Source organism: Equus caballus, chromosome 16 (genome assembly GCF_041296265.1).
Source record: "Equus caballus isolate H_3958 breed thoroughbred chromosome 16, TB-T2T, whole genome shotgun sequence".
In the NCBI taxonomy this organism is placed as follows: Eukaryota; Metazoa; Chordata; class Mammalia; order Perissodactyla; family Equidae; genus Equus; species Equus caballus.
The window spans coordinates 63,593,876-63,621,634 of NC_091699.1; the positions used below are offsets into that span (position 1 = coordinate 63,593,876).

A 27,759-nucleotide genomic window follows, 5' to 3' on the forward strand; every position below is an offset into this window, starting at 1 on the left:
GATGGGTATTTCCTTAGTTTATTTGACAAATAATTCTATATATTATAATTATATAGAATTATATAGAATTACTATATATATACTATATATATGTAGTGCTTGCCATGTTGCCAGACACTTTTCTAAGCATTTTACAAATAATAATGTGTTTAATCCTCATAAAAATCCTGAGAGGTAGATGCTTTTATTACCTGATTCGTTTGTTTCTTATATGCTTGTTCTCTATCCAAGTGGCAGCTGTAGTCACATGTTTGTAGCTGCTTCTAGTTTAAGAAAAATTCTTTGGAGAAAACCTCATAACTGACAATTCTGTCCCTTAGCTGACGTCTCCTCTTCCTCCCTAGAAAATTGGGGAAGTTCCACCTTTATTTAAGCTCAGCGGCAAAACACCATCTGTTTGCACAGGCGCAGATCTGACAAGGTCAGACCAGACTGGAAATGATTTTGCGTCAGGATCCCTGAGAGTCTGTGGAATTTCAGCCCACTCTGTCCTCCGTTTGGGATTCTGTGTTCCCCAGAGAGCATATGTGCGCCCGCCGCCACCCGGGGGGACCTGGAGGACCTCCAGGCGGTTTGGCTTTTGGACTCAGTGTTGTGGTCACGGTGGATCATGTTGCCTGGAGGCTCTGGAGCCTGTGCTGGGGGAACAGTTGAGATTTTAATCTCGTTTTGCGTGGCGTTTTTGGTACGTTTGACCCTTTCAGGTTAGTTTAATTAAATGCCAAATAGAGCTAGCCAGCAAGTGGATTTTGTTTTGGAAATGTGTCTGTTTTTCTTTGTGGTTGCCTGATCTGATTGCCCGTTTATCATTTTGGCTTTATTCTTGGATTCGTGCCTGGGACTCATTGCCCGGCCTGCTCTGTCTTTGCTCGCCAGCCCTGAGATACGCTGACTTGGTGGCTATTATGCTCCCACTCAGGTTTTGGTTTCCTGCCAGTCTGGGAGGCTTGGGATCCCATGCTGGGGGAAGGTATTCAAGCAATAAAGCCAAAGCTGGGTGTGAGAAGGCGGATGAAGCAGGTGTGGGGGAACCAGAGAGAGTGAGCGAGCCAGCTGCCCACAGCGGCCGGAAGAGGCAGGATACGAGATCTCTCCTTGGTGAAACCCATCAGGCCTATGAGAATTCTCTGGACAGTAGTGTTTGAACATTCCTCTTTCTGCTCCTCTCCTTCCCTTCTCCTAGGTGTTTGCTGCCTACGGAATCCTTTGAGGAGAAATTACTCCTGGGCAGTCTTGGTTCGAGGGTTTTAGCAGACATCTCACCTTTGACTTCCAGTCTGAATATTCGACATTTCCTGACCCACCAGTGTTCCCTCCCACCCACGCCCCTGCTTGTAGAAAATTGTTTAAAGTTGAAACCCTTTGTTCTGAAGTGGAGGATTTAGTATGCTGCTATGTTTCTGAGAGAGGCAGGATAGTGTAGTGGTTAGGGGCCACATTGCCTAGGTTCACATAGTCTCAGAGAGATGATACAAGAATGATACGAGGTTGCCTGCTCACTTATACTTATTTCAGAAGGTTCTGTGCCATGCAATAAAGCAAGAAAAAGAAATGAGAAGCAATTAGAGGAAGAGAGAGTAGTCCTTCTCAAAACCTGTGCCTTGGTTCCTCACCTTTAGGAAGGGGTAATAGTACCTACATCAGAGGGTTAGACAAATCTTAGCAATTGTTATCTTCTCTACCTTCCCCGCTCTCCTCCACAGAGGGATCATGAGATGAAAGCTGTGGAGATTTTTGTCTTTTTTTCCCCCAGGGCTGTATTCCTGGCACCTAGAATGGTGCCTGGTACTAAGTAGGTGCTCAGCATATCTGTGGAATGAGTAGTGTAGGAAAGACCATGTGAATACACCTTGCTATGTCCTCTTGTATTCCATGCATCTTTGGAACAGAGAGGGGATCAAGGAGGAAGGGCATGGAACTGGAAGTGTTGGAAAAGTTCAAGAACTGATAAATCCTCCATCTTTCTACATGCACTCAGCTTTCTGATCGTTGAGCTGGCTGTTCTTCACTGCCGCCTGTGGAATCTGAGACTTCATGGAAGGATGCCCAGGGCACTGGTGACTGACGTGGCTGGGGGAGGGTGGGTGGGAGCATACTGCATTAGGACTGGCAAGGAGCAACCTCTTAGATAGCACTCTTCACATGCCACGCCCATCATTAACGTGCTTTATGTACATTAGCTCATTTAAGCCTTAGCACAGCTCTGTGCACAGTTGGGAAATGGAGCCACTGAGACTTGTCCAAGATGATGCAGTATTATAAATATTTATTAAATACCTTTTCTTTTGGTGCCAAGCATTTATGCTAGGCCCCGAGGAGCCAGCAGTGAAGAGACCTGTTGTGGTTCCTGTCCTCGAGGAGTGTACAGTCCAGTGAGTGGACAGTTTAACAAATAATCCCATAAATAATTACAAAGATTGATGCCTTGTGAGAAATACTGGGGAGAGAGTATGCTGTGGGGTGGAGTGACAGGGGGCCTGGTGTAGATTGGTGGGGAAGAGAAGGCTTCGCTGAAGGGCAGACACTTATAAGGTGAGATCTCTGAAAGGACAAGTAAGAACTAGCCAGACTGAGAGTAGGGACCAGGTTTCCAGGTAGTGGGAACAGCATCTGTTCAGTGATGCTGAAACAGTAGACACTCTGAGTCAATAAAGATGTGGAAACTGGTAGATGGCCACGGTGGCAGGAGCAGAGGGAATAAGGAGGAGATTGACTGAGAGGTGAGCTGAGTTGCATCATGCAAGATCTTTAGGCCCATTAAAGATTTGGGATTTTATATTGAATGCAGTGGGAAGCCATTTAAGGGTTTTAATCAGGAGTGCATGGTGATCTCATTTACAGTTAAAAAAAAATCATTATGTTGAGTAGAGGGAAAATGGATTAGTAGTAAGTGAGAATGGACGTGGGGAGATAAGCAAGAAAACTTTATGCTTTGACTACAGGGTTTAAAAGTGTATCCAAAATCCATATAATCACTTCAATAGATGCTGAAAGACATTTTACAAAAATCAATATCTATTTTTATTAAGCTTTTGATTTTGAAATATTTTTAGGTTTATAGAAGAGTTGCAAAAATAGTAAGAACCTTCTCATATACTATTCCCTCAGCTCTCTCTAATCAACATTTATTTTTAATTAGCACTCCTAATAAATTAGAAATGGATACTGCTTTATTATATTGAAGTATATCTCTGGAACAAGCAGCCAGCATCATACTGAATGGTAAATACTAAAAGTGTTTCCGTTTAAGACAGGAATGATACAGGGTTGCCTGCTCACTTATACGTATTTCAGAACACTATATGCCATGCAATAAGGCAAGAAAAGGAAATGAGAAGCAGTTAGAGGAATACTTCTCAATACCTGTAACACCCAAAAGAGTCAGTTGAAAAACTCCTAAAACTGAGCAATTAATGAAATGGTAAAATTATGAAATAAATATCTAAAAATGTATACCAATGTAATAGAGATAAATAATTGCTACTTAAAGCAACTAACTGCAGTGGGTTTGACCCCTATATTGTGTAATTTCTCCTTGGAGGACCAGCCTGAGAATTGGGGAGATATAAGGATCTCGGAGAACAATGGGTCTGGTATGAGGAGAGGCCAAAGGCTGAGTAGAAAAACCGACTAGTGAGAAATTCCTCATGGTGGGCACAGTCTGAAGACAAGGAGGTGGAAATTTCAGCAGAGGCAGGTCTGCAGACAAGAAGGGACAATGCTATAATAAATGATTTGTTTTTTAAAGTTTCATTTTTTACCTTTGTTGTTATATAGAAATACAGTTTTAAAAATAGTTTATCATATTGCTAAGGTCTTTTTTTTTTTTTTTAAAGATTGGCACCTGAGCTAACAACTATTGCCAATCTTCTTTTTGTCTTTTTTCCTTCTTCTTCTCCCCAACCCCCCAGTACATAGTTGTATATTCTAGTTGTGAGTGCCTCTGGTTTTGCCATGTGGGACATTGCCCTAACATGGCCCGACGAGGGTGCCATGTCCACGCCCAGGATCTGAACCGGCGAAACCACAGGACTCAATTACTCGGCTGGGGCCGGCCTCTGCTAAGGTCTTTTTAGTTGTAGTTGTTTTCTGTTGAAATTTTTCCTGTGCTTTACATAGACATTCATATTCTTGCCAATTCTTAGAGTTTTTGTTTTTCTTTTATTACTATACTAGCCCTATACTATACTAGGACTTTAGTACTGTTGTTGAATGGAAGTAATGATTGTGAGCATTCTTGTCTTGATTTTAGTAGGAAAGCCTTATCATTTTCAGCTTTTACTTTTAGGGTTGCTGTGCGTGTCGGTATGCGCATGTGAGTGCGTGTATGTGTTTTAGATACCTTTTATCACTTAAGGCAGTTTTCTATTTCTGGTTTGCTAAAAGTTTTTTTTTTTTCACTCCTGTAAGTGGATATTAAACATTCCATCATTTTTCTGGATTTCTTGAAATGATCATGGCTTTTCTTCTTAATTTCTTAGAAAAAAATTTTTTTTTGGTCTTACAATCTATTTTTTCTGATAATGGTTACTGTAGGCCTGGTATATCTGTTTCTGTCCTCTTACTTTTGTTCCTTTGCCTTAGGGATGTGTTTGGATTAAAAAAAAATCTATTTATTCACAGTACCTGTTGTTTAACTGCCAAGCATAGTTCATTTATATTTTTTGTGATTATTGATATATTTGGACGTATTTGTGCCATTGTAATCACTGGTTTCCGTTTGTCCCATTGTTTTCCCCTTGTCTTTTTTGAGATAGATTGAATTTTTTATTGCTTTGTCTATATACCATTTTTTCTTTCTGCTGGTTTGGAATTTACAGACTATTATTTTATTGGCTTTCCTTGAAATTTTTCAATGCATATTGAGCTTTAAAAAGTGTAAAGTTGGAGCCAGCCCCATGGCTGAGTGGTTAAGTTTACCTGCTTTGCTTTAGCGGCCCAGGGTTTCGCCCATTTGGATCCTGGGAGTGAACATGGCACCGCTCATCAGGCCACGCTGAGGCAGCATCCCACATGTCACAACTAGAAGGACCCACAACTAAAATATACAACTATATACTGGGGGGATTTGGCAAGAACAAAAAAGCGTAAAGTTAACTGTTTCAGTCCCCTTCCCAAACCCAGTTAAAAGTTTCAGTGATCCCTCCTATCTTACATGCTGTTGTTCATTATTTTAATTCTGTCCTTTAAAAAATTGCACAAGTTAGACTTTTTATTCTTTTAGCATTTTATTTTATTCTTTATTATGTTTTTGTTTACCTATAAAGGTATCTCCTTCTTATTCTTAAAGAACTTTTCTGGGCACACGATTTACAATTGACAGCTATTATTCTCTCCGTGTTTTGATGGTGTTGTCCTCTGGCCGCTGCTGTTTCTGTGGAGAAACATGCTGTCATTCTGATTGTCATTCCTTTGTAGAGGATCTGAACTTTCTCTTTGACTGCTTTCAAGATCTTCCCTTTGGTGTTTGTGGTTTCTCTCTGATGTGAGTAGCTGTGAATTTCTTTTTATTTGTAATGCTTGGGATACACTGGAATCCATTTTGGAAAATTCACAGCTGTTATTTGCTTCATTATTGCCTTTCCTTCATTCTCTCTGTTTGGTTGCCTGGTACTCTAATTAGATCAATGTTTGACCTCCTGACCTCCCAGCATCCCTCCTCCGGTTTCTGTCTATCTTCTGTCATAGCCACACTTTTGGTAGTTTCTTTGAATATATCTTTTAGTGTACTTACTCTCTTTTTAGCAGTTTCTAATCTGCTGCTTTACCCATCAAGAGAGTCTTTTAATTAAAAAATTGTAATTGTCATTTCTGGAGGATGGGTTTGCCTGCTCTTTCCTGATAGTCTCTTGTTAACTGCACATCTTCGTGTTTGCATCCTGTATTTCATTAAAGATTTCCAAACAAGTTCTGCATTCTGTGTCTGACAGATTCAATACCTGCCCTTCTGGGAGATCTGAATGCATCGTTTGTTGTTTCTGCTAAGCCCCACTCATAGTGGCTTGCCTTCTTTCGAGCTAGGTCATCTTTGATTCTGAACTTGTTGCTTGAACTTATTCTGTGGGAGGCCTGAGGATATGCATCAGGGATGCTTACTCCACAGAGGATTTACTTTTGCTTCTTATAGTAGCCAGGGGGCACCACTGATTTGAGACTACTTCAGACCCCTTGAGGGTCTTGGCTTAGTGGGGATCCCAGGTGTGGCTTCTCCTAAGCCTGGGAAAAACCTGGCCCAAGGCTCAGGATCCCAGTAGCATGCTGCTGTCACTTAATCTGCTCTCAAGATGGCCAATCCTGCTGCTCCCAGCTGCCCGCTGCCCTGGCACCATATGGGCACATGTGTGCAGCATTCCTAGGAAACCTCCGTGGTTTCTTGTGAGTAGAGTTTAATTACTGCACCAGGAAAATTCCTCAAAACTCCCATTGTCCATGCTACCAGAAGTGAAAGGACTTGAGAATATCTTTTTTCATCTTCACATTTAATGATAATTCAGCTAAATACCAAGCTAAGGGTTCCAAGATCTTTTCCTTTATATTTTGAAAATATCATGCTTTTGTCTTCTTCCATCCAGTGTTGCTGTTGAAAACTCTGATGTCAATCTCATATTTTTTCTTTATGGGTTTTCTGCTTTTTCTCTTTGGAAGTTTTTAGCTTTTTGTCTTTTTCTTTGATTTAAAATTTTACCGTAACAGATCTAGGTGGGGCTTTTCCTTATTCAGCTTTTTTGGGACTCTGTAAATTCTTTCAATCTAAAGTGTTAGATCTTTCTTTGTGGCCAATTCCTGGTCCTTGTTTCTTTAAATATTTTCTCTTCTCCTTTTATTCTTTTTTTGCTCTCTGGAACTGCTGTGAGATGGATGTTGGCACGTCTGTTTTATCACATTTTTTCCATTTTTAAAATCCGTTCGTGTTGCCTTTAGCGAGAGTGCCTTGATCAGTCTTCCAGCTCACCAATTCATTCTTCCACCTCATTCTCTGCTCTCTACCAATCCTTTAAGTGCCCTTTTTCAAAACTTATTTTTCAAACGCAGTATTTTCAATTGGTGGTTCCAACTGCTTCTTTCTACTCCACTCCATAGGTCACTGAGGCTGTTTAAAATATTTAAGTTTTTGTTCTTTGTTTTCGTTAGGCTTGCTTCTTCCAGTGTAAATTGTCTCATTCTTTTTTGTCCCTCTCATGGCACACATACTTCTCTGATATCTGGTTCTTTTTGCCATTGGCACGTACCTTTTATTACTTGGTAAGGTTTAGCTGCCTTCCTGTTTTCAGGCTGGGAGAAGAGAGACAGCTCAGGCACTTGCCATCCTCCCCGATGAGATAACCTGTGGGGGCAGGTGCCCTCAGGACTGAAGTGCACTCCTGTTTTTCCCTTCCCTCGCTCTCTTTCCTCCCCATCCTCCCCAGGACTTGACCTGAATCTTTGTTAACTGTGCCTGGCTGTGGCCTATGGAGAGAGTTGAGGCGGGAAGGAGGAGTGGTCAGGAGCTGGCTGGCCCATTGTGCTTGTTCCTGTTGGTGACCCACCTAAGCCAGGTACTGCCCAGATATCAGGGCAGCCCTTCAAGCTGGTGCTTTTGCTTATCTGGCAGTAATAGTGACATGGGTTGGCCCAGTTACAGGACTTTCCTGGAATCCGCCCCTCCTCTGTGGCTGCGTCTGCCGCTAATCTTCTCTGCCTCCAGCCTGTCCCTGCACCTGGGAACCCAGTCACCTCTACTCTCCACTCCAGTCTCTCAGCTCTCTTTCTTTTCTGTGTCATCTCCAGGATTGGATTCCAAGGAGCGAGCCAGAAGATGTGCTGGTTCTCCAGCTTGTCCAGAAGTGGAAGCAGTGATCTGAAATTCGTAGATTTGTAAAGAAAGAATGCCCTCCTTTGCAGAAAATACCAGTAGTTTACATTTAATTAGTCCTCTGGAATGGGGTCTTTATGCTTGGAACCTGGAGCATTTGATCCCCAAATGGATATAATCTTAAACTATCTCTGGGGGAATAATGATTGTTTTTATGTCGAGTCTGAAAAATGAGGCAATAACTCTTTATCCTCTACGAAGTGTGATGGCGATCGATCATGTGAGAATCTAAAGGGCGGCCGTGTTTTGAAAGCTTTATGATCAATGATGAATGCTTCGTTTATATGTCTGTCATACAGTTCTTGGAGTTTGAGTTTCTTGAAATTAATGCAGCACTCTTCTTGATGATCATAAACAGGAAGTGTAGAATGTACTAAGCATAATTTCTAGTGCAGTGTGTATATGTGTGTGTAATGGGGATATGGCAGTAATGTGGAGTTATTCTCAGCAATTAATTACTGAGTGCATTCTGAAACACTATTTAGATTTGAGTAGGTTAACTTTCAGTTAATAACACTATATTAATTCACCACGTCACCATATGGTTTCCCCTCATCCGTGTTACTTTTTCTGGGTTCTGCATTATGGTTACCCCAAATAATTGTAGTGGTTATATAGTTTGCTTTTGCTTGTGGAACAAATTTGTGTATCTTTTCAGATAACTTAATTATAAGCTTCTTCAGGGCAGGAACTGTGACCTGTTTACTAGTGTATAAGCATGTGGCATATGGTAGGCTTGCTAAATATTTGTGGAAATAGTAAGCATTTTAATCATCTGTTTTAAAGATGTTCATACTGGCACAGGAAGTTGAGTCAGATGGGTTGATGTGTCAATTAGGACTTGTGTTCAGCTGTTATTAATAGATCTGTATAAAGGTGGAGTCAGCCACTGGTTCTCAAATTAGGCTGCAATTGCAGTCACCTGGGGAGCCTGGAAAAACTACCGGTACCGAGGTCTCACCCCAGAGAGTCTGATTTAATTGGTCTAAATGCGTGCTGGGGAATGGGAGTTGGAAAAAGTCTCGAGGTGTGTTAGTCTCCTCGGACGGCTATAACAAGATACCTCAGACCAGGCGTCTTAAACAACAGAACTTTATTTCTCACAATTCTGGAGGCAGGAAAGTTCAAGATGAAGGGGCCGGGAAGGTAAGTTTCATTCTTAGCCTTCTTCCTTTGGTTTGTAGATGCCCGCCATCTTGCCGTGAGCTCTCACGTCTCTCTGGTGTCTTTGTGTCTCTTCTTATAAGGACGCTAATCCTATTATATGAGGCCCCACCTTTTTGACCTCATTTAACTCTAATTTCTTCCTTCTAGGCCCTGTCTCCAAATACAGTCACATTGAGGGTTAGGCCTTCAACATAGGAATTTGGGGGGCACAAAAATTCAGTCCATAACACCAGGTGATTCTAATATGTAGCCTTTACTTTTGTGTCACAGAAAAGAAGTTTGAGGTAAGTTTTTCAGGGTTGGTTTGGGGGTTCCACAGATTTCAGAGACCCAGGCTCCTTCGAACTTTATGCTTAACCATCCCTGGGGTATGGCCATCTCTGCAAAGTCCAAGAGGAATGTTGGAATTCCAGCCACAACATCCATCTTCCCAAAAAGCAGGTAGAGGAGAGGAAGGAGTCTAAATCGTCACTGTTCCTCATTAGCTAGAGCTTAGTCAGATGACCATACCTAGCTGAAAGGAAGACTGGGAAATGTATTCTGGCATAGTGTATTGGGCCCAGCTAAAAATTGATTTGCTGTCTTGATTTGAGAAGAGAAAATGGATATTTGGCGGTTAGTCAGCTGTCTCTTCCATACTCGGTTGCAGACCATGAGTTAATCAGTGCCAGAGCTGAGGTTGCAGACCCTGTTTCAACCCAGTAATCGTTCCACTGTTCCCAGTAAAAATGGGACATAGATATTGGGAAGCACCTGGTGGACTTAGGTGATATGTTTGGAAAATAAGAGAGATTATTTTCCTGTCTCTCTTGGGCTTGCTACATCAACAAGAACTGATTAGCTTGACAATAAAGTAGGGTCGCAGAAATTCATGAATCTTGGAATAAACAGATAAATCAGTGTATGGTCACAAATAGGACATGTTTCAGTTCTTATCTTACTGACATTTTGTTAGCATTAGACACAGCTGATCACTCCCCTCCTTACTTAAACATTCTCTTTCTGAGATTCTGGTTTTCCTCCTACTTCTCTGTCTTGTTTTCTCTGTCTCTTTTGCTGTTGATGTTAGAGTTCCTCAAGTCTTGTTCCCAGGTCCACTCCTGTCTGCCTTCCTTTCTCCTGCCTGTATACTCTTTTTGTGCAATCTTATCCATGCCTGTGGCGTCGGTGGCTATTTATTTACTGAAGGTGATTTCAACTTTCCATCTCCGGCTCATACCTCCTCTGGGTGCCAGATGCATTCATCCAATTGCTAGTCAGTATGTCTTGGAAGTTTTAAAGAATCTCAAGTGCAACACTCCTAAAACGGACTTCCCAGTTCGTCATCGAGTCTTGTCACTTATACCCCTGCAGTAATTCTGCCACCTCCACCCTGGTCTAGACTATTGCCAGCTATAACTTATATGCCATAAAATTTACCCATTATAAGTGTACAATTCAATAATTTTTAGTTAATTTATACAATTGGGCAACTGTCGCCACAATTTGGCTTGAGAATATTTCTATCACCAAAATAATTCCCTGTAGCCAGTTTGTAGTTAATCCACTCCCTTCCTCAGCCCAGACAGCTGCTGATCTGCTTTTTGTCTCTATAGATTTTCCTTTTCTGGACACTTCATACAAAAGAAATCATATATGTAATCTTTTGTATCTGGCTTCTTTCATTTAGCATAATATTTTTGATGTTCACCTCTGTTGTAGCCTGTATCAGTATTTTGTTCTTTTTATTCTTAGATAGTATTCCATTGTATGGCTATATCACATTTTTTTTTATCCATTCACCAGTTTAGGGACGTTTTGTCCTTGGGAACTACCGAGCTAGGTCACATTCTACTCTTTTCTTACCATGAGACACTGACGTAGTTATAGGTCTGCTTTCATTTTAGTGAATATTTTGCTGTCTGTCGGTGCCCCCCATCAGTGTGTCTGCCCCTCCCTGCTGATGTATTCTTAGCATTTGGCACACAGTGCCTAGAACATTGTAAATTCTTTTTTTTAAAGAAATGAGTGAGTTCTTGGGAATAAAAATTTTTGAACCAAAGCTAGCTTTCTCAGTAAGTTGGACTTCTATAGGTCTTCTTTAGCTCCCAGTCGAGTCAGTGTACCCACAATGCTTTATCCATATCGCAGGACCTTTTACGGTTCACCGCATTGAGAACCAGATGAGTCCTTGCCAAAGAATATTTCCATGGTATCTCCAAAAAAGCACAAATACAGGCTCTTCTTCTAAGTTTTGTCTTGTTGGCATTGTAGTCAGTTAGCTAAACTGCTGAGCCAAGGCAATATGAGCATCAGCATCAGATCCGATTTACTGTCTGCATTTAGAAATGTGATGTGTACTTCTGAAAGTTCTTGTTCTGTAACCAGATGGACCTTTAGGCACAGGGATATTGGGACGGTCTGCAAAAGAGGATTTGCCAGCTTTCTGCTTTTGCAGATGTGGGCATCAAGGCTCAGAGTAGGTAAGTATCTTGGCCAAGGTCACAAAAGTGAGAACCAGAGGCTTTCAAAGTGTGGTCCTACTAGCAGCTTCAGCATCACCTGGGAAGTTGTTAGAAATTCAAATTTTCCTGTTCTACCCCGGACCTTCTGAGTAGGAAGCTCTGGGGGAGGGGCCCAGGAAGCTGTGTTTTAACAAGATTCCAGGTGATTCTTATACAGCTGAAGTTTGAAAACCATGGGTCTAGGCCACAGTCAGACCTGTTGTTAGCAAATCACACCTCTTTCCTCTGTGCTGTGTAACCCCTAGGGAAAAACAAAGGCTGCTTTGATCCAGGGACAGTGGTGTTTAGGGCCTGACTTAGTAGGATATTTGGGGGAAAAGCTGAGCCTAGGGGCCTGCCTGTGATCCGAATTGCTTCTCCTTCTCTCCACGGGCCAGCTTCCCATCTCTCTTCCTCTTGGTGGGTTCTAAGCTGGGAATGCCCACCCATCTTTACCTCAGGGCTTTCGCCAGTGTCAGAATCTTTTTCAGTGTGACTTGATGTGTATGTTCAAGCTTCTGGTACAAAGCAGAGACTTGAATCAAGACTCAGCCCATCTCTAGGATCCCCAGGTAAATTCCCTGTGTTGTCGATGGCAAGAATGAAAATGTGAATTTTGAGCATTAAGACACATCTTGATATTTTACAGTTTACTTAAAATAGTCTGAAGTTCTCACCTAAAGACACTGGAAACTCAAGAGTTAATAGAAGCTCAGAAGGTGACAAGGCAATATTCTGAGAGCCTGTATTAATCCTTGTTAGACAGGTCTCAGTTCTTGCTTTTGGTATTAAATCACCTACTCTTTAAAAGCAGATTGAATCTCATCGTAGATCAAATCCAAGTGCAGTGCGTCAAACCTTGTGTTAAAGTTCACTTTGACTTATGCTGGTGCTTTATCAGGTGGTCCCCGAGGCGGCAGCCACCGGGCTGGTGGCTCTTAATCTTCAGGTGCTTCATTCAGCCCTGCCTCGGGGCCTCTCTGTGCAACGAGCACCTGCATAATGCTATTAGATGATCTGATTATGCAGGAACTCGAGGCCAGGCGATTGTGTAACTTTTCTTTAAATCTTTCTTGAAAATACTTCCAAAGTGACAGAGCCAAGAAATGCACTGCCTGGACTGTTGGGATTTAGGAACTGGGCTGTGGCTCTTTCAGACCAAGACAAAAAGGAGATCGGCTCACCCTTAAGTAATATATTCTGCTTGGTTGTATGGGCATGTGGGTTCTCAGATGTTTGCTGAATGAATGATTAGGGGGAAAAGCTTAAAAGACTAGAAGAAAAACAGGGTGATGAATAACACTGTGAGGTTTTATCCTGACTCTGATTTTGCACTGGTTCTGATACTTTAGAGTAATTTAGGGAAACTTTGAAATTCGCATTCCTGATTTCCTGACCTCATCCACAGAGACTGTGATTCTCTACATATGGGTCGGGAGTCAGGAATCCATACTTTTACCAAGCTGCCCGCCTGATTCAGAAGCAGAAAGTAGCTCACCGAAACTGTAAGAAACGTTCTTTTGAGAAGACAGACATTAACGTTCTGGTTTTAAAACTATACTTTATTGGTTGTTTTAAAATTTAATTTATGGATTATTTTTTACTTCAGAGATGTTTTTATTTTTTTATTTAGAAATGTGTGTCATACTTAATGGTTTTGCCTCTTGTCATGCCCTCCCCACCTAACAGTTTAAAAGTATTCACCGATATTTTCTCATAATACTAATAACAGAAAATTGTTATATAATACATCATATGGTATAATTATAAAGTATATATAATTATATATCATATTATAATTAATTATATATCATATATTACATTATTAAAAGTAATCCTATCTATTTTTTTAAAAATTTGTCTTTATCATACTAGACGTTTATTTTGCTATAAGGTGTAGTTAAAGAATTAGACCTGTAAAATTTCTACTTTTGAATGTTCGATGGTTCTTTTAGCTGTTTTGGAAAATGTTCCATGCACATTTAAAAAGTCTTGTTTTTCCTTGGGGCATATAATTTGTAAAACTTAAAACTTGTGATTGTAGTGCTTTGAATTTATATTCTTATGTTTTCTGCATGTCTGTCAAATACTGGGTGATAGGAGGATTCTAAAATCTCCCAATGTGATTGTGTTTGATTTTCTTCTTATATGTCTATCAGTTTGCTTTATGTGTTTTTGACCCTATGTTTTTGGATCTTTGCAGTAGAAACTGTATTTTAATCAACACACAACGTCTTAATGATTTAGAGCCATGGGCTATGAAGCCGGATTGCCTAGGTTAAAATCTGGGCCCGCCCATCATTTTCTCTGTGTGTAAGATCTTGAGCACGTTGTTAACTTTTCTATGCCTGAGGTTTTTTGTCTGTAGAAAGAGGTTCTGATCACATCTACTTCCTGGGATTGGCGGGAGCTATAAACGAGTTAATATGTGCAGCACACAATGTGTGACGCAGAGAAAGTGCCCTGTAAACATTAGCAATGATTGTTTTTTTTTAATGATTGGCAACAGATGTTAGCTCAGGTGCCAAGCCTTTTTTTTTTTTTTTTAAGCTTCTCTCCAAAGCCCCCCAGTACACAGTTGTATATTCTAGTTGTGAGTGCCTCTGGTTGTGCTATGTGGGACGCTGCCTCAGCATGGCCTGATGAGCGGTGCCGTGTCTGCCCAGGATCTGAACCAGTGAAACCCTGGGCCGCTGAAGCTGAGCACGCGAACTTAACCACTCGGCCACGGGGCTGGCCCCAGCAATGATTTTTATGAATGGTTTAGTTTGTATAGCTTTAAGATGCCTCAAGGTTAGCATAGTGGTTCTGCTGTAGACAGACCACATTATGGTAAATTTTTCTGATATATTGGGGTTGAACTTGTTGTAGTGCACACCTAATATGTTTAATAATGGGTGGAGTGCTTATGTAATAGAGTATATTTTTCCCCTGGTTGGTGATGAACCTTGGGGCCCTCTGACAATTTAGGACTTTCTGGAGTGTGTTGGAATCTCTTTCTCTTTGTGGTTTGGGGGATGGTGGTGGCAGTGGTGGAAATCTCTGGTCGCACATGAGTAGTAGGTAACTGAGAGATGTAAGAAGGCACCTGCATTTCTCCAGCCACGGCCACAAATTCTGTGAGTTGAGAGGATTCCAAACTTTAAAGCTTGGCTAGGATCGAGGTTGCCTGCCTATGCTCTGCCTTGGAACTCTTGTGAGGTTTTGGCGCTAGGATCCAGCATCTTTTTCAGGAAGTTTGGTTATCGTGAGAGAAATTCCGGAAGATTTATTCTTCTCTTCCAAGCCAGAAACTCTAAGGGTTTTGAATGTGAACTCTTCTGAGGTGAGGAGGCCACAATGATCAAGGTGTTACAGGTCCACCTGGGGATGCGTAGACATTCTTTTTTTTTTTTTTTGAGGAAGACTAGCCCTGAGCTAACGTCTACCAATGCTCCTGTTTTTGCTGAGGAAGACTGGCTCTGAGCTAACAGCCGTGCCCATCTTCCTCTATTTTATACGTGGGACGCCTACCACAGCATGGCTTTTGCCAGTGGTGACATGTCCACACCTGGGATCTGACCCGGTGAACCCCAGGCCGCCAAGAAGCGGAATGTGTGAACTTAACTGCTAGGTCACCGGGCCGGCCCCTAGACATCCTCTCTTGAGACTGGCAGCTCCAGTGAGGTAACTTTTTGGAGAACTTTAATGTGTTGATCTCTGAAGATGAGAGGGCTCAATAAATGACCAACAGATGATACTACTTTTGAAGACTTAAGATAAACTTAGGAAAATGCATCCACAATTTGATATTCCCCTCCCTTCACATGCTGAGTATGCTTAGTTTTCTGATTTTCCCTGAGTTTTTATTTTCTGTAAGCAGTAGATTGGAGGGTTTAGAAACACAGGGATTCTAGATCTCAGAAGTGGTGCGATTTCCAGTGATTGTGGGCAGAAGGGAATTTGGAAGGCACTTGAAGGCTCAAGAGTCAGTACGCACAGTGCTGGCAAGAACCACTCCTGGCAGCTGCGTGCCTGCTGTACCGGTCAAGTCCTCCAGGGGCACGGGACTGTGAGGAGCGGGGAGAAGTCCACGCTTCTGCAAGAGGGTCTCTGTCTCTGCCATTTTGGTGTGTTGTTGGAGTGTGGACTGGGATGCTGGGAGAGTCAGGTAGTAAATCCTTAAGAAGGGATCTTAAACTGCAGAACAAGGTCATTGTTGTCACTGGTCAGGACAAGGTAGGGTCTGGAAGTCGGAGCACAGGCCATGTCTGGTGGGTTCCAGCAGCTTGGAACAGGTGCTTCTCAGAAGACAGAGTAGCTGGGGAAGGTGAGGCAGATCCCAGAAGGAAGGACCTCATGCCCAAGAGGCTGCGGTCATTGGGGACGTGGTCCTTGTTCCTCTTTCACGTGGGGGATGGTGGGCCTGGTAGGCAGGGGGCCTGGGTGGCTCTGGCCCTAGTCTCTGGCGTGGGGATGGGGGCTGAGGCTCCTGGGGAACAGGAAGAGTCCTGACACCCTCTCGGAGGTAACAGTAACGTGAGTATGAAAGGTGTTCCTCTCAGTCATCAAGGAGAGGGCGGTAACCTCCCTTTGTCAGGCCCTTTATTCTTGTCATTTTAATTTTCACTTTTGAATTTAGATGAAATGATTTAGCTTTTTGTCAGGAGCAGCCTGTCTAGCAAAGTTCCTCTTCAAAAGATTTTTTTGACTGCATTTTTTTTCTCTTTGTAATTCTCTTGTAGTTTGGTTGTAACTTCTGCCTGTCAGCATTAATGAGGTTCTTTCCCGATGCCGGTCCCACCCCCGGATCCTTTCCCTGTATGTGTCTGCTCCTAGCTGGAGTTTGGCTAATGGATGTTGGTGTCTTCCTAGGCCTGGTTTCTTTCCTCTCCCAAAGTAAAAAAAAAAAAAGGGAAAAAAAGTATGTTTTTCAACTTTTAGATCCTAAAGTTGAACCTTAATGAAACTCTATCAGCAGATGGGGGTGGGAGTTAAAAGGCTACAGGTGTAGACAACCCTCAGAGGTGAGACTCGGAAAGCAGTGATGGGGAGGGGGCTGCTTTGTGTGTATGTGTGTGTGGAAGTGAGTAAGAGTGTGTGCAAGTGAGTGTGAATGTGTTTGCACGTCTGTGAGTGTGTACAGTGTGGAATGCATGAGTTCAAGAGTGGATGTGAGTGTATGAGAGTGAGCATGAATGCAAGTATCCGTACAGGTGTGAATGTGAGTACACGTGAGTATCTATGGGTATCAGTGTGAGTATGTATGTGTGTTAGTGTGTGTGTGTGTGTGTGCACTTGTGTGTTCTTTCTAGAGCATTGGTGTTTGTCTGAAGGGTAGTAGCAGGCAATGGCTTGTCCTCAGGCCTTCCAAGGAGGAGGCCTGCCATTTGCCCTGGCTCCCAGCTTTGGAATTGGGCAAGGGTGCCAAGAAGCCGGCCTGATAAGAATTAAGATGGCTCTCTTCCAGGTTTGTTTGATTTCCCCCCTCATTCTCTCTTTTCTCTCCCCAGCACATTCTTTGGTTTGTTAACATAGCAAATAAAATATGCTCTGTCTGTATACACTTAAGTTACCTACACATCAGTCCAGTTGCATATAAAGCTCAAAGACACTCATTTAAAAAGAACAAACTAGGAATCAGGGTTGTCTGATTCATTTCTCTAGAAGGGAAGACCTTTGAGAATGTTTCAGGATTTTATCTAGCAATTTCACTTGGTTTCATGGAGCCTGGTCCAGAAGTTTGGTTAACTTGCCCATTTAGAAGGAAAGCTGTGACTTTCAGATAGAGCTTCAGGCTGGGAACAGTGGTGCCTCACAGCCATGGCCCTGCAGGAACCCCAGTGTAATCTCTCTCCTCCCAGGGGATGTGACCGACAGGAGTTGCCCTTCCTAGTGCTGTACAGACAGCTCTTACCTGTATCTTAACTTCCGGAAGCTGTCCTGAAAGACACTTGGTGTTTAGTCTGTTGCAATTTTTAATCTCCCTTCATCCCTTCCAAAGATGATAGAATTTTTAACTGTCCTTAGAAAAGGAGCACATTATTGATGACCTTCGTTATGCACGTGATTCAAACCTGTGCATTTGCATTTAAACTGTTTTAGGAAGTAGCGGAAATATGTTATTTTCCATCTGAGGTAGGTTAGAATTAAGATGTCAGTTTGAAATAGGTAACATGAAAAATCATTAATGTGTCCCCATATCCTGCATAATGTGACATCAATTGGTTATTCTGTCATCCTTATTGGGGAAAAACATGCAATTCGTCTCTTTGTACGAGCTTCTGAATAATGTCCTTTGCAAATATACGGTTACTTGTTTGAACAGGGTGTGTTTGGCAAGCTGCCTCTGGGAGGGAGGAAGGCCGACAGGTTCCAGTAGGTAAGTTGGTAGAAGCAGTAAGGAGGAAGCCCTTTCTCCGTTCCAACCAACGGCGTGTGCCTTTTTCTTGAAGCCTATTCAGATGATCCTTCCTTTTCTGCTTCCCCCTGTGTAAAGGTGGCATGTTTGTCAATGGAGGATGCCACAGTTCTGCCTAGGATGGGGGGACACAGAGTGCTGTAGTTGGAGCCACGATTTCTTCCCTACACTTGGAAGGATTATTGCTGCTCATGTTCTGACTTGCCAGGAGCAGTGTCTGCATAGCTACAGTCACGGTGATGTTAAATGTAGGTCAGGTTGAAAACATTTACTCACGAAGAGAAGGCACGGTCAGCACGTAAATAAATTGACCATTGGCAGCTCAGAAATTACGCTTGGGGGCCGGCCCTGTGCTCGAGTGGTTAAGTTAGTCCTCAGCTTCAGCGGCCCAGGGTTTCACCAGTTCAGATCCTGGGTGCAGACTTGGTACCACTCGTCAGGCCATGCTGAGGTGGCGTCCCACATAGCACAACGCGAGGGACCTGCAACTAGGGTATACAACTGTGTAGTGGGAGGCTTTGGAGGAAAGAAGAAGAAGAGAAAAAGACATTACACTCATTCTTCCCTCATTGAAGGAGTTGGGTTTTTGTCCCACATAAAGGAGTAGGAGCAAATTTCACGGAGAAGGACATAAAAAATAGAAATTTAACAAAGATGTTTTTTGTGAGTTTGTAAGACTAGCTGCTGTAGGAGATCCTGATCTTAGTGGCCTAATGACACAGACGTTTCTCATTCATGTAGCAGTGTGACATGGGTGCTGCTCAGCTGGTGACTCTCTGCCAGGGGGTGACTTGGGGCCCCAGGCTCCTTCCCTCTTGTCTTTGCCGTATGCATTGTGGGGCTCCCAAGTTTCCCTGTAGGTTGTCTCCATTCCAACCTGTGTGTGTGTGAGAGAGAGAGAGAGAGAATGTGTATGAGTGTGTCTGTCTGTATGTTGTGGGCCAGGCCTGCGTTACTTCTGTGCACATTCCGCTGGCTAAAGCTCAGTCAAATAGCCACGTCCTGATTGCAAGGATAGCTGGGGAATATATTCTGTCTGTGTCTTCTGAAGAGGAGGACAGGGACTTGACGATGGGCTATTAGTTTAGGCCAGTGCTTCTCAAACTTTAGCTGCATCAGAATTACCTGGAAGCTTGTTAAAATACAGCTTCCTGGGCCCCTCCCCCAGTTTCTGACTCAGCAGGTCTTGGATGGGGGCCAAGAATTTACATTCCAAATAAACTCCCAAGTGATGTTGATACTGCTGGGCTGGGGACCACACTTGGAATAGCCCTGGTATGTGACTTTTTTTTTTTTTTGCTGAGGAAGATTAGCCCTGAGCTAACATCTGTTCCCAGTCTTCCTCTTTTTTTTTTTTCCACTTGAGGAAGATTGTCCCTGAGGTAACATCTGTGCCGATCTTCCTCCACTTTATATGTGGGTTGCCACCACAGCATAGCTGATGAGAAGTGTAGGTCTGCATCTGGGATCTGAACCTTCGAACCTGGGCCACCAAAGTGGAGCGTGTGAACTTAATCACTAGGCCATAGGGCTGGCCCCTATGACACATCTTTGTGTCTTGATTTATCCATATTAATCATGAAAACCAGAAGTCTATCTTTATCATAGTGACAGAAGAGATAGGAGGGAAGGAGAGGAGTAAAATCGTCTTGGCCAGGCCGTTTGGAATGTTAAAAGTAGTAAAAGTGGAGGATTTCTTAGAGGATTGGAGTTTTGGAGGGTCGAGGCCTGGGCAGTCAGGTGCTAGTGAGACGGCTGCCCCTTGCTCTGTGGGAGGGGGATGAATAGGGACCTCTGTTGCCAGGAAAGGAGCTTTCAGCTCCATCAGCTCTGCTGGGGCAGGAAGGTTGGGGGAATAAAGTACCTAAGTAGCTACGGGAGAGGTGGCTTGGGGAAAGTGACGAGGGGAGGCCTTACCTGAGAATGAAGAGTGTGTGTGACTGCTGGAGTGGACCACGCCTGGACGCTGGGACACAGACCAGCAGGACTCGGATCTAGAGCTTCTTTGAGATTTGGGGTAGCTGTAAAATGGGGATAATAATGTCCATCTGTTAGATTGCTCTGAGAAGGAATTAGGTCAGAGGTTTATAAGCTTTCTTGTTCGTGGTCTTCATAGGTTAAAAAAAATCCTACGTTTTCATTATTAAGTGGTGAGCTCTAAATACTTCATGCAAATTTATATCTTAACACCTCAGTACCCATTGGAAAAAATAACATAAATGGAAAGAAATATATTTTAATTCCCTGTTAAATACCCACGATTACATATTGATGAGATGTGTGGACCTGCGGGCACTGCACAGCTTCTCAAACCTTGGACCCCTTTGGGCATCGCTCTCCTCTTTTCCTGTTCCATGTTGTGTTTGCTTTTTATCCCAGCACCTGCTGAAAACCCACCTTTGCAAAGATACGATGTCATTGCAAGGAACGTAGTGCCATCTAATACCGAGTCTGAAAACTCTCTAAGTGGGTAGGCACGGTCTCTGACCCATGCTGAGTATGGCCATGTACCCCTCAGAAACGTCAGTATTCTGCGGTGCCTCTGAGTTCTCAGTAGTGAGCTAGGTGCTTTGGTGTGCAGGTTGGAAACTGTGGAATTGGTTAGTTTTCCCCTCTTCATTCCTTCACTGAATTAATGTTACCGGAGTAGCAGTGAAGCATCAGCCACTGTGCTGGGCCCTGGGGGGGAACACACTTCTGCCTCCAAGGAGCGCAGAGTCTAGTGTGGGAACGATGTTGAATCGGGTAATCCTCCAAATGTAGACTCCCATGGCCAGTGGCGTGAAGGGCTATTTCCAGGTGCCTGAGAGCTTGTGGGAGGGGTGTATGACCTGGTTAGGGGAAGCTTTGTCAAGTTGGTGGTACTTGAGTTTTTCCTGAAGGCTAAGGAGTTAACATGGAAAGTTGAACCAAATTCTAGGTGGAGGGAATAGCATTCTGGTCAGGTATTTCTCAAACTGGCGTGAAGGACTTGCCCCCCTCAATTGCATTGTGGTTGATTCATGACTAGTATGTAGCTTGTGTGTGCTATGTGCTGTGTGTGTTGCACAACATCTGGACTGTGTAATGAGACACAGCCACTGATCAGGCAGTTGAATGTTGAAGCAAAACCAAATTGCAGGGAAAGTTTCAAAAAGCTGTCATGGGCTGGTATAATTTGTGGGCCATCAAAATTTGTGGAGTAGACTTTGAGTAACTGCTCCAGATGGGGGAACAGCATGGGCAAAGGTCCTGTGGTGAGAGAGAACTTGGTGAAGATGAGGGAGGAAAAGAAAGGTGAGTGTGGGTGGAACAGAAAGTGACAAGGTGGAAAAGTTGGCAGGGGCTGTGCTGAGCCTCTAGGCCACAGGAAGAATTTGAGACTCAGGTGAAGACATTTCCATCCTGGTGGAGAAGGGGAAGTTGTCTTATCTATTTCCTAGGTGATAGACTGAGAGTACAACAAGGTGTAACACAGCTGCTCTTCGGGGCGTAGTGAATTCCAGCTGTTCTCTGAAGTCATATGGAGCATGGTATCGGAGTCTGTGGCAATGCATTTGCTATCTTTGCCATTCTGAGGTTTACTCTGGTGTCCATGGGCCCCAGGGGGAGTGGTGGGTGTCGTACCCAATCCTGAATGGACCTGGCCCTTTCCCGTAGTGGCTGTTACCAGCTCCATTCTGACTTCTGAATGAAGTGCTCTCTCCCTATTTGGGGACTGACTTCCGTGGGGCGCCTGGGAGGGACTTCTGGTTGCCAGCTTCCTGGGTTTGGAGCCTTGATGTCAATGTAAGGATTACCTTCCTTTCCTTCTTTGCTATGAGGAATGGGCTGGGGTGAAAAATGATGCACTGTGGTTTCTCTGCACAGGTACTTTGTGCTGGATTTTGAGGCTGGCATCCTGCAGTATTTTGTGAATGAGCAAAGCAAACACCAGAAGCCTCGAGGAGCCTTGTCTTTATCCGGAGCCATAGTCTCCCTGAGCGACGAAGCTCCCCACATGCTGGTCGTGTACTCCGCTAACGGGGAGATGTACAAACTGAGAGGTACGTTGTTCTGCTCACTTTCCAAACTGGCGGCGTGGGCTACCTTCATGATTACCATGGTGATGGCTCTCTTGGTTTTTGATCTTTTTTGAAAATCACCTTTAACAGTTTGCTGTGTTTGAGGGCTCTGTAGTGAAAGACGGATGCTGCCTCTCTTACCCCTGGGATGGGGAGAGGGCCTGATGTGAGGAAACATTTGCCCTAGTTAACTGAGGAAATAAGGACAAAGGAGAGGTGAAGGATTGCAAACCCAGCTGAGCCCTAGGACCTCTGCCGATTTTCATGTTAGCTCAGTGTGTATCTCCTTTGACCTTATAGTATGAATCTTCACTCTAGTGCCCTGTAGGCCCTTTGTGCTGGTAGGACAAAACATGCCTTTCGAGGGTCATCATGCCCTTGCCCTACAGTTTCTCTGGAACCATCTCTTAGTAAAGGGCCCCTTCACTTATGTTAATCCGTTGTAGTGAGCCTGGTCAAGCCAGCTCGTGTTGAGTTAATTTCCTCTTGTATGCTTTCTCCTCTTCTCTTTGCTTCTTGAAAACTGATGTCTGCCCAGCATCCTCATCAGTGAGGATGACTTTCGAGGGAGTCCAGCACTTGGCCATAACTGTAGGTCCTGCCACCCCCACGGCAAGTCCATCACACAGGCTGTCAGGAACGCCGGATTTGACTGTAGCAGTATAATTTGGTTGCTAGATCATTCTTCCAGCATTCTTTTGCAGTTGCATTGCCAGAAAAATTGTCAGTTTTTTAAAATAACAACAAAAACAAAAATCCAAGTCCACATGTTTGCACGGCTGTGCGCACACACACACACACACACACAGTGTTATTAGGGTCTGAGGAAAGGTAGTACGTGTTAAGTATTGGGAGGTGGTTGATAATTCTGCCTTCTTAATGACATTTTTCTTTGCCCAAGTAAGGGCTGTGTACAAAGAAAAGGCTCCTTGTTATTTCTCCTTGACCCCTGGGAACTGACCATAATACATCGCCTCTGCAAAGCCAGCCCGGGGGCCTCGATTCCTCACCTCGCTGTCTGGTCTTCGCTGTTCTATCTCCAGGCTTTACCACCAAGAGGCGGAATAGGCTAATGTTTCTTTATTATCTATATACAAGTCATATTTCAGAATCTATAAAATAATTCAAAAGCCTATGAAATAAAAATGCCTATAGTTGAAGAAGAAAGTTTTCCAGTTTTGAGAAACGTGGTAAGATTCATGTTCTCTTTTGAGATTCGTGCAGTGCGTGCTGCAGCTGGCTAGATTTATAGGGTCCTTGGTTTCGCTGCACTGTTTATTGCTTAATAAATTGTTAGAGCAGAAACAGTAGCAGGTGAAAGACTTAATGGCACTTTACCCCCTGCTTGTGGTTTATAAAATGACACAAACCCATACAAAAGGAAAATCCAACTAATTTGACAATTGAGCCATCTCATTTTGCCTTAGAGTGGTTGTTATTTTCTGGATGCTGAAACCCCAGGGTTTTTTTTTTTTTTTTTTTTTTAAGGGTAGTTTTAATAGCAAATATAAAAGATTCATTATTTATGTGAAATAATGACAAGGGCTAAGTTTAGCTTAAACTTATCAGCTACAGAAAAGGCAGGATAAATTTCTGCATATTTATGGCAGCTCCTTGGCCCATCCCACGAGGTCTGGGGGTTGCTTTTCTCGTTTCTCATCTCACCTACGTGTCGAGTTGAATCTTGACGTCATTGGGTGCACAGCTTTGGGGAATGTTTTTGGGGCTCAGCCTCTGGATCATACTGCCACAACCTGGCAATTCTTCACGTTTCCTAAGGAAAAAGGCTCTAGTCTCTGCAAAATCCTTTGACTTTGAAAGCTGAGCTCACCGGATCTTAGACTGGTCTACAGCTCTGGGTTCCTTCACCTGAAAGTTCAAGCTGAAGTTGGGTTTTATTGAGAAATGACACTTAGGCCCATTTTTAAAAACAATTTCTAGGGGAATCATTGTTTTCTGCATGGTCAACATTTACACAGTTAATCTTATATTTAAAAATTTTTGCAGTTAAATTGATTTAGATTTTATTGGAACCTATTACATATATATGATTTTTTTTTTAAGAAAGTACTTTTATGTATTTGAGGGATGGGGGTGTAGATGGAAGATTATGACTGTGCAGTTGGCTTGTACTTTAATGCCTCTTTGTGGCGGAATTTGAGGATTTCTAAGGCAGCATTTGGTATCTTGTTCTGTCTGATCATAATGTGAATTCTTGAAGACACATGTTAAAATGGTAATTCACCTGAACACTTACTTTGTAAATGCTAACAGCTCCATGGTACAGCTCTGATACATAACAAAGGGCCCTGGAAAACTATGCTTTGATCCTCATATTAGTCACACACAGTGGAGGCATTTAAAAATAATCATGTTTACCCTTCCCTGCTGCCTTTTTAAAGAAGAAAAAATTACTTTTTCAGAGGAGGTTAAAAAAAAATGGCAAAATTGCCGGGCCAGCCTGGTGGCGTAGTAGTTAAGTTTGCGCCCTCTGCTTGGGCGGCCTGGGGTTTGCAGGTTTGGATTCTGGGTGTGGACCTAGCACCACTTGTTAAGCCATGCTGTGGCAGCGTCCCTCATAAAATAGAGGAAGATGGGCACCGATGTTAGCTCAGGGCCAATCTTCCTCAAGCAAAAAGAGGAAGATTGGCAACAGATGTTGGCTCCGGGCCAGTCTTCCTCACACACACACACACACATACAAAATGGCAAAATTGTTCTTATAACAGACATTTCAGAATACATCATGACTGTGCTTCCAGAGGGAGTTTTCTGATGAGATTTAGTGTAGTTTGTGTTTTGGTGTAAGTACAGACTGTGTGAGAATATTGTCATCTGCATTCGTTTTTCCCTTCTTTTTCTCCCCCTTGTGCCCTGGCCCCCCACTCCCTTAGGTGGGTGTAGAAATAGGTTAGATGTGTTTTGGAACAATTTTGCAAGCATTTCTTTCTCTATTTTAGCTGCCGATGCAAAAGAGAAACAGTTTTGGGTGACTCAGCTTCGAGCTTGTGCCAAATACCACATGGAAACGAATTCTAAGGTGAGTAACCCTGGGAAGGAGGGAGGCATGCCCGGTGCTTGGATGGTTACGTTTCTTGGGGGAAGCTGTGTTTCATGTTATATTTTAAGTTATCCTCCATAATAGAATTCATACTTGTCCTGCTGCATTTAAACTTAAAGCCAAGAGAAGAATAGTGAGATTCGCTTGTAGGTAGAATGAAGAGACATGCACACAGACACTTCATTGGAACTGATTCTGGAAAGACACTTCTCTTGCTTTCCATGTTGTCAATCCAGGCAGCTGTGAATTGGTCTGTTGAGAGGCATTGAGTGGATGATTTCATTGTGGAGGCAGAGTAGTCAGATTTACTGTTCACAAAGAGTAGTTGTCATCACTGATCCCTAAATAAAACCTAGACCCCAAATTGATGAAGTACTCTGCAAGGAGCTTCTGCATTCTAAGTGTGTAAAAATGTTCTCGGGTAATTTGGCCTCTGAGTGTGAATTATCTTCTCCCCAGGATCCGTGTGAGATCTTGGGTGAGACGTGCGGGAGACAGGAGGTGGGCATTTTCATGGACTATTCGGAGGATTTCCTATCATTAAAATATAGGAAATAATTGCAAAATGAATTTATTCAGGGCAATAAATATTTGTTAAAATCAATATTCAAAGGACTACCCCTTTTATATCATCAGTTCAGATTTAGCTGCTATATCTAATTGTGGTCTTTTTTCGTATTCTCTGCATCTTATAGAAAGACCCACAATTGAAACTTCTGATGACTCCGTTTGCTGTAACCTGCCTGCTGTCTTGCTTGCGGCCTTGGGAAATGTCTTGCTTAGTTTTACCTCCTTGTTCTGCCTCCAGATATGATCTGAAATGATTTCTTCACTATGATTTTGTTCTTTTTTCTTCCTTTCTAGAGACATCCTCTGTTCTTGACTTGCTTACCACAGTTTCACTCACAGTAATTCCCCTCTTGACTTGCCCTGAGCAGAATCGGGGTAACTGTAGGTAGGGCCCTACTTGTAAAGCTTTTTCCCTCTGGTCTCCTTTATTTTCCATGAGTTTATAGTAGGAGTTCTGGACATTTCATCAGTATTTTATAAACACCTAGGCAGGGCAGTTAAAAATTTTTTTTATACATATCATTTTACTTTTTATAAAACATAACAGAAGGGGGATAAAATAAAAAGGATATAACGTATCTCCACTATTGCTGTAAATGATCATTAGAGAAATTGCTCTTAAGTGTTCTTGTATGTCAGTCTAATAAATTTAGGCATGTGTTAGTGTATGTGTATATATATCTACATCTGTTTTTACACATGTGTGATTATATCATGTAAACTGTTTCCTGTTTTTTCCCATTTATTAATATATTTTGGAGGTCTTTTCCTCTTAGACACATGGATCTACTGTACTCATTTTAGGATGGTTGGATGGTGATCTAAGGACTGGATGTCAGTACCTTATTTAAATCCTCTGCTGATGGGCATTTAGGTTGTTTTCGCTGTTGTTGTTACATGTAATGCTATCATAAACATTTTTGTACATATATCTTTTCCTCTCTGTAGGTATATATATGAATTTACATAGTGGAATTGCCGGGTCAGAGATTGTATCTTCTAAATTTTCATAGACGTTGCTGAATTGTCTTTTAAAAAAGTTGCCCTAATTTGCACTCCCACCGGGTTTTGTGTGTAAGGGTGTTTTCCCCCCTCACTAACCATGGCTCTTATTAATATTCAGTTTTTGATAGTCTTACAAATAAAAAATGGATCTCCCGTTATTTTCACTTCCACTTTAAAAACATGATTGGGGCTGAGTATGTTTTCCAATGTCTGTTGGCTACTGTTTCACATGAACTGCCAATTTTTATTTCTCACCCACTTTTCTATTGAGTTCATCATTTTTCTTCTTGATTTGCAGTAGCCGTATGTGTATTAAGTGTATTTGTCCTTTGCCTGTCATTTGTACTCTACATACTTTCTTCTAGTAGGTCATTTGTATTTTGACTTTGAATACATTTATTGCTTTGTAAAATATTTAATTTTTGTGGTCACATTTATGAATATTTTCATTTTTGGCTTTTGGCTTTGCATCATTTTTAGAAAAGGGCTTCTCTGCTCAAATTATGAAAACATTCTTCAGTATTTTCTTCCAGTAAATTTGTAGTTTAATTATCATGTTTACATCACTGATTCATCTGGAATGTATTTTGGGTGTAAGAATTCAGGAAGGAAACCAACTTTCAGTACATTGGTGTTTTTGATGAATTCCTAGACACAAGGAAAGGTAAAGACATCCTAATGGTAGTAAGAAATAGAATTTGAAGCTTCTCTGAGGGAGAATTTGAATTCCTGGTACATTCTTTAGGTAGTTTCAAGAATATGGATTGATCCATTAGTATTAGAAACAAAATCAATCATAATTGTGATGTTAGGGCCTATAGGATTCCTTATTTGAGAACTGGAGGTGAGGTTGCCCCCACCATTCATTTATAGCATAGCGATTGTGAACAATCAGGGAATAATAATTTGTAAATGTAAACAGGCCTTGTTATTCAGCAGGAGTGTTGTGAAGTCCGCGGCTGCTTGGACAGAAGTTAGTAGTGAAAATGAAGTTAGCCTTAAAGTGGCTGTAAACTGGATATCCCGTTAGCCGTAGGATGGCCACTTCATCAGCATCCTGGTGATTATGCTAAGCCTTCTCGACACTGTTCTTTCTCATTCTCTCTCAGCAGGGCACATCCCTCCCCGGGAGATTGTAGAGAATGTTCTCCCTACAGCTGCTTGCACTTTGCCTTTTA

The 27,759-nt window shown here is 42.5% G+C and overlaps 1 protein-coding gene across 4 annotated transcripts in view; it reads left to right on the forward strand.

Annotated features, from left to right (window-relative positions):
* The window catches only part of OSBPL10 (oxysterol binding protein like 10), a 285,389-nt gene that overhangs the window by 69,228 nt on the left and 188,402 nt on the right, over positions 1-27,759 (forward strand). For 3 of the 4 annotated variants that reach the window (XM_023620803.2, XM_023620804.2, XM_023620805.2), the window contains exons 2-3: positions 21,752-21,927; positions 24,906-24,985. In XM_023620803.2, coding sequence (XP_023476571.1) covers positions 21,752-21,927; positions 24,906-24,985 — 256 coding nt within the window. Of the gene's footprint in view, positions 1-318; positions 686-21,751; positions 21,928-24,905; positions 24,986-27,759 lie in introns of those variants that run through there. The other variant, XM_070238068.1, reaches the window with a different exon arrangement.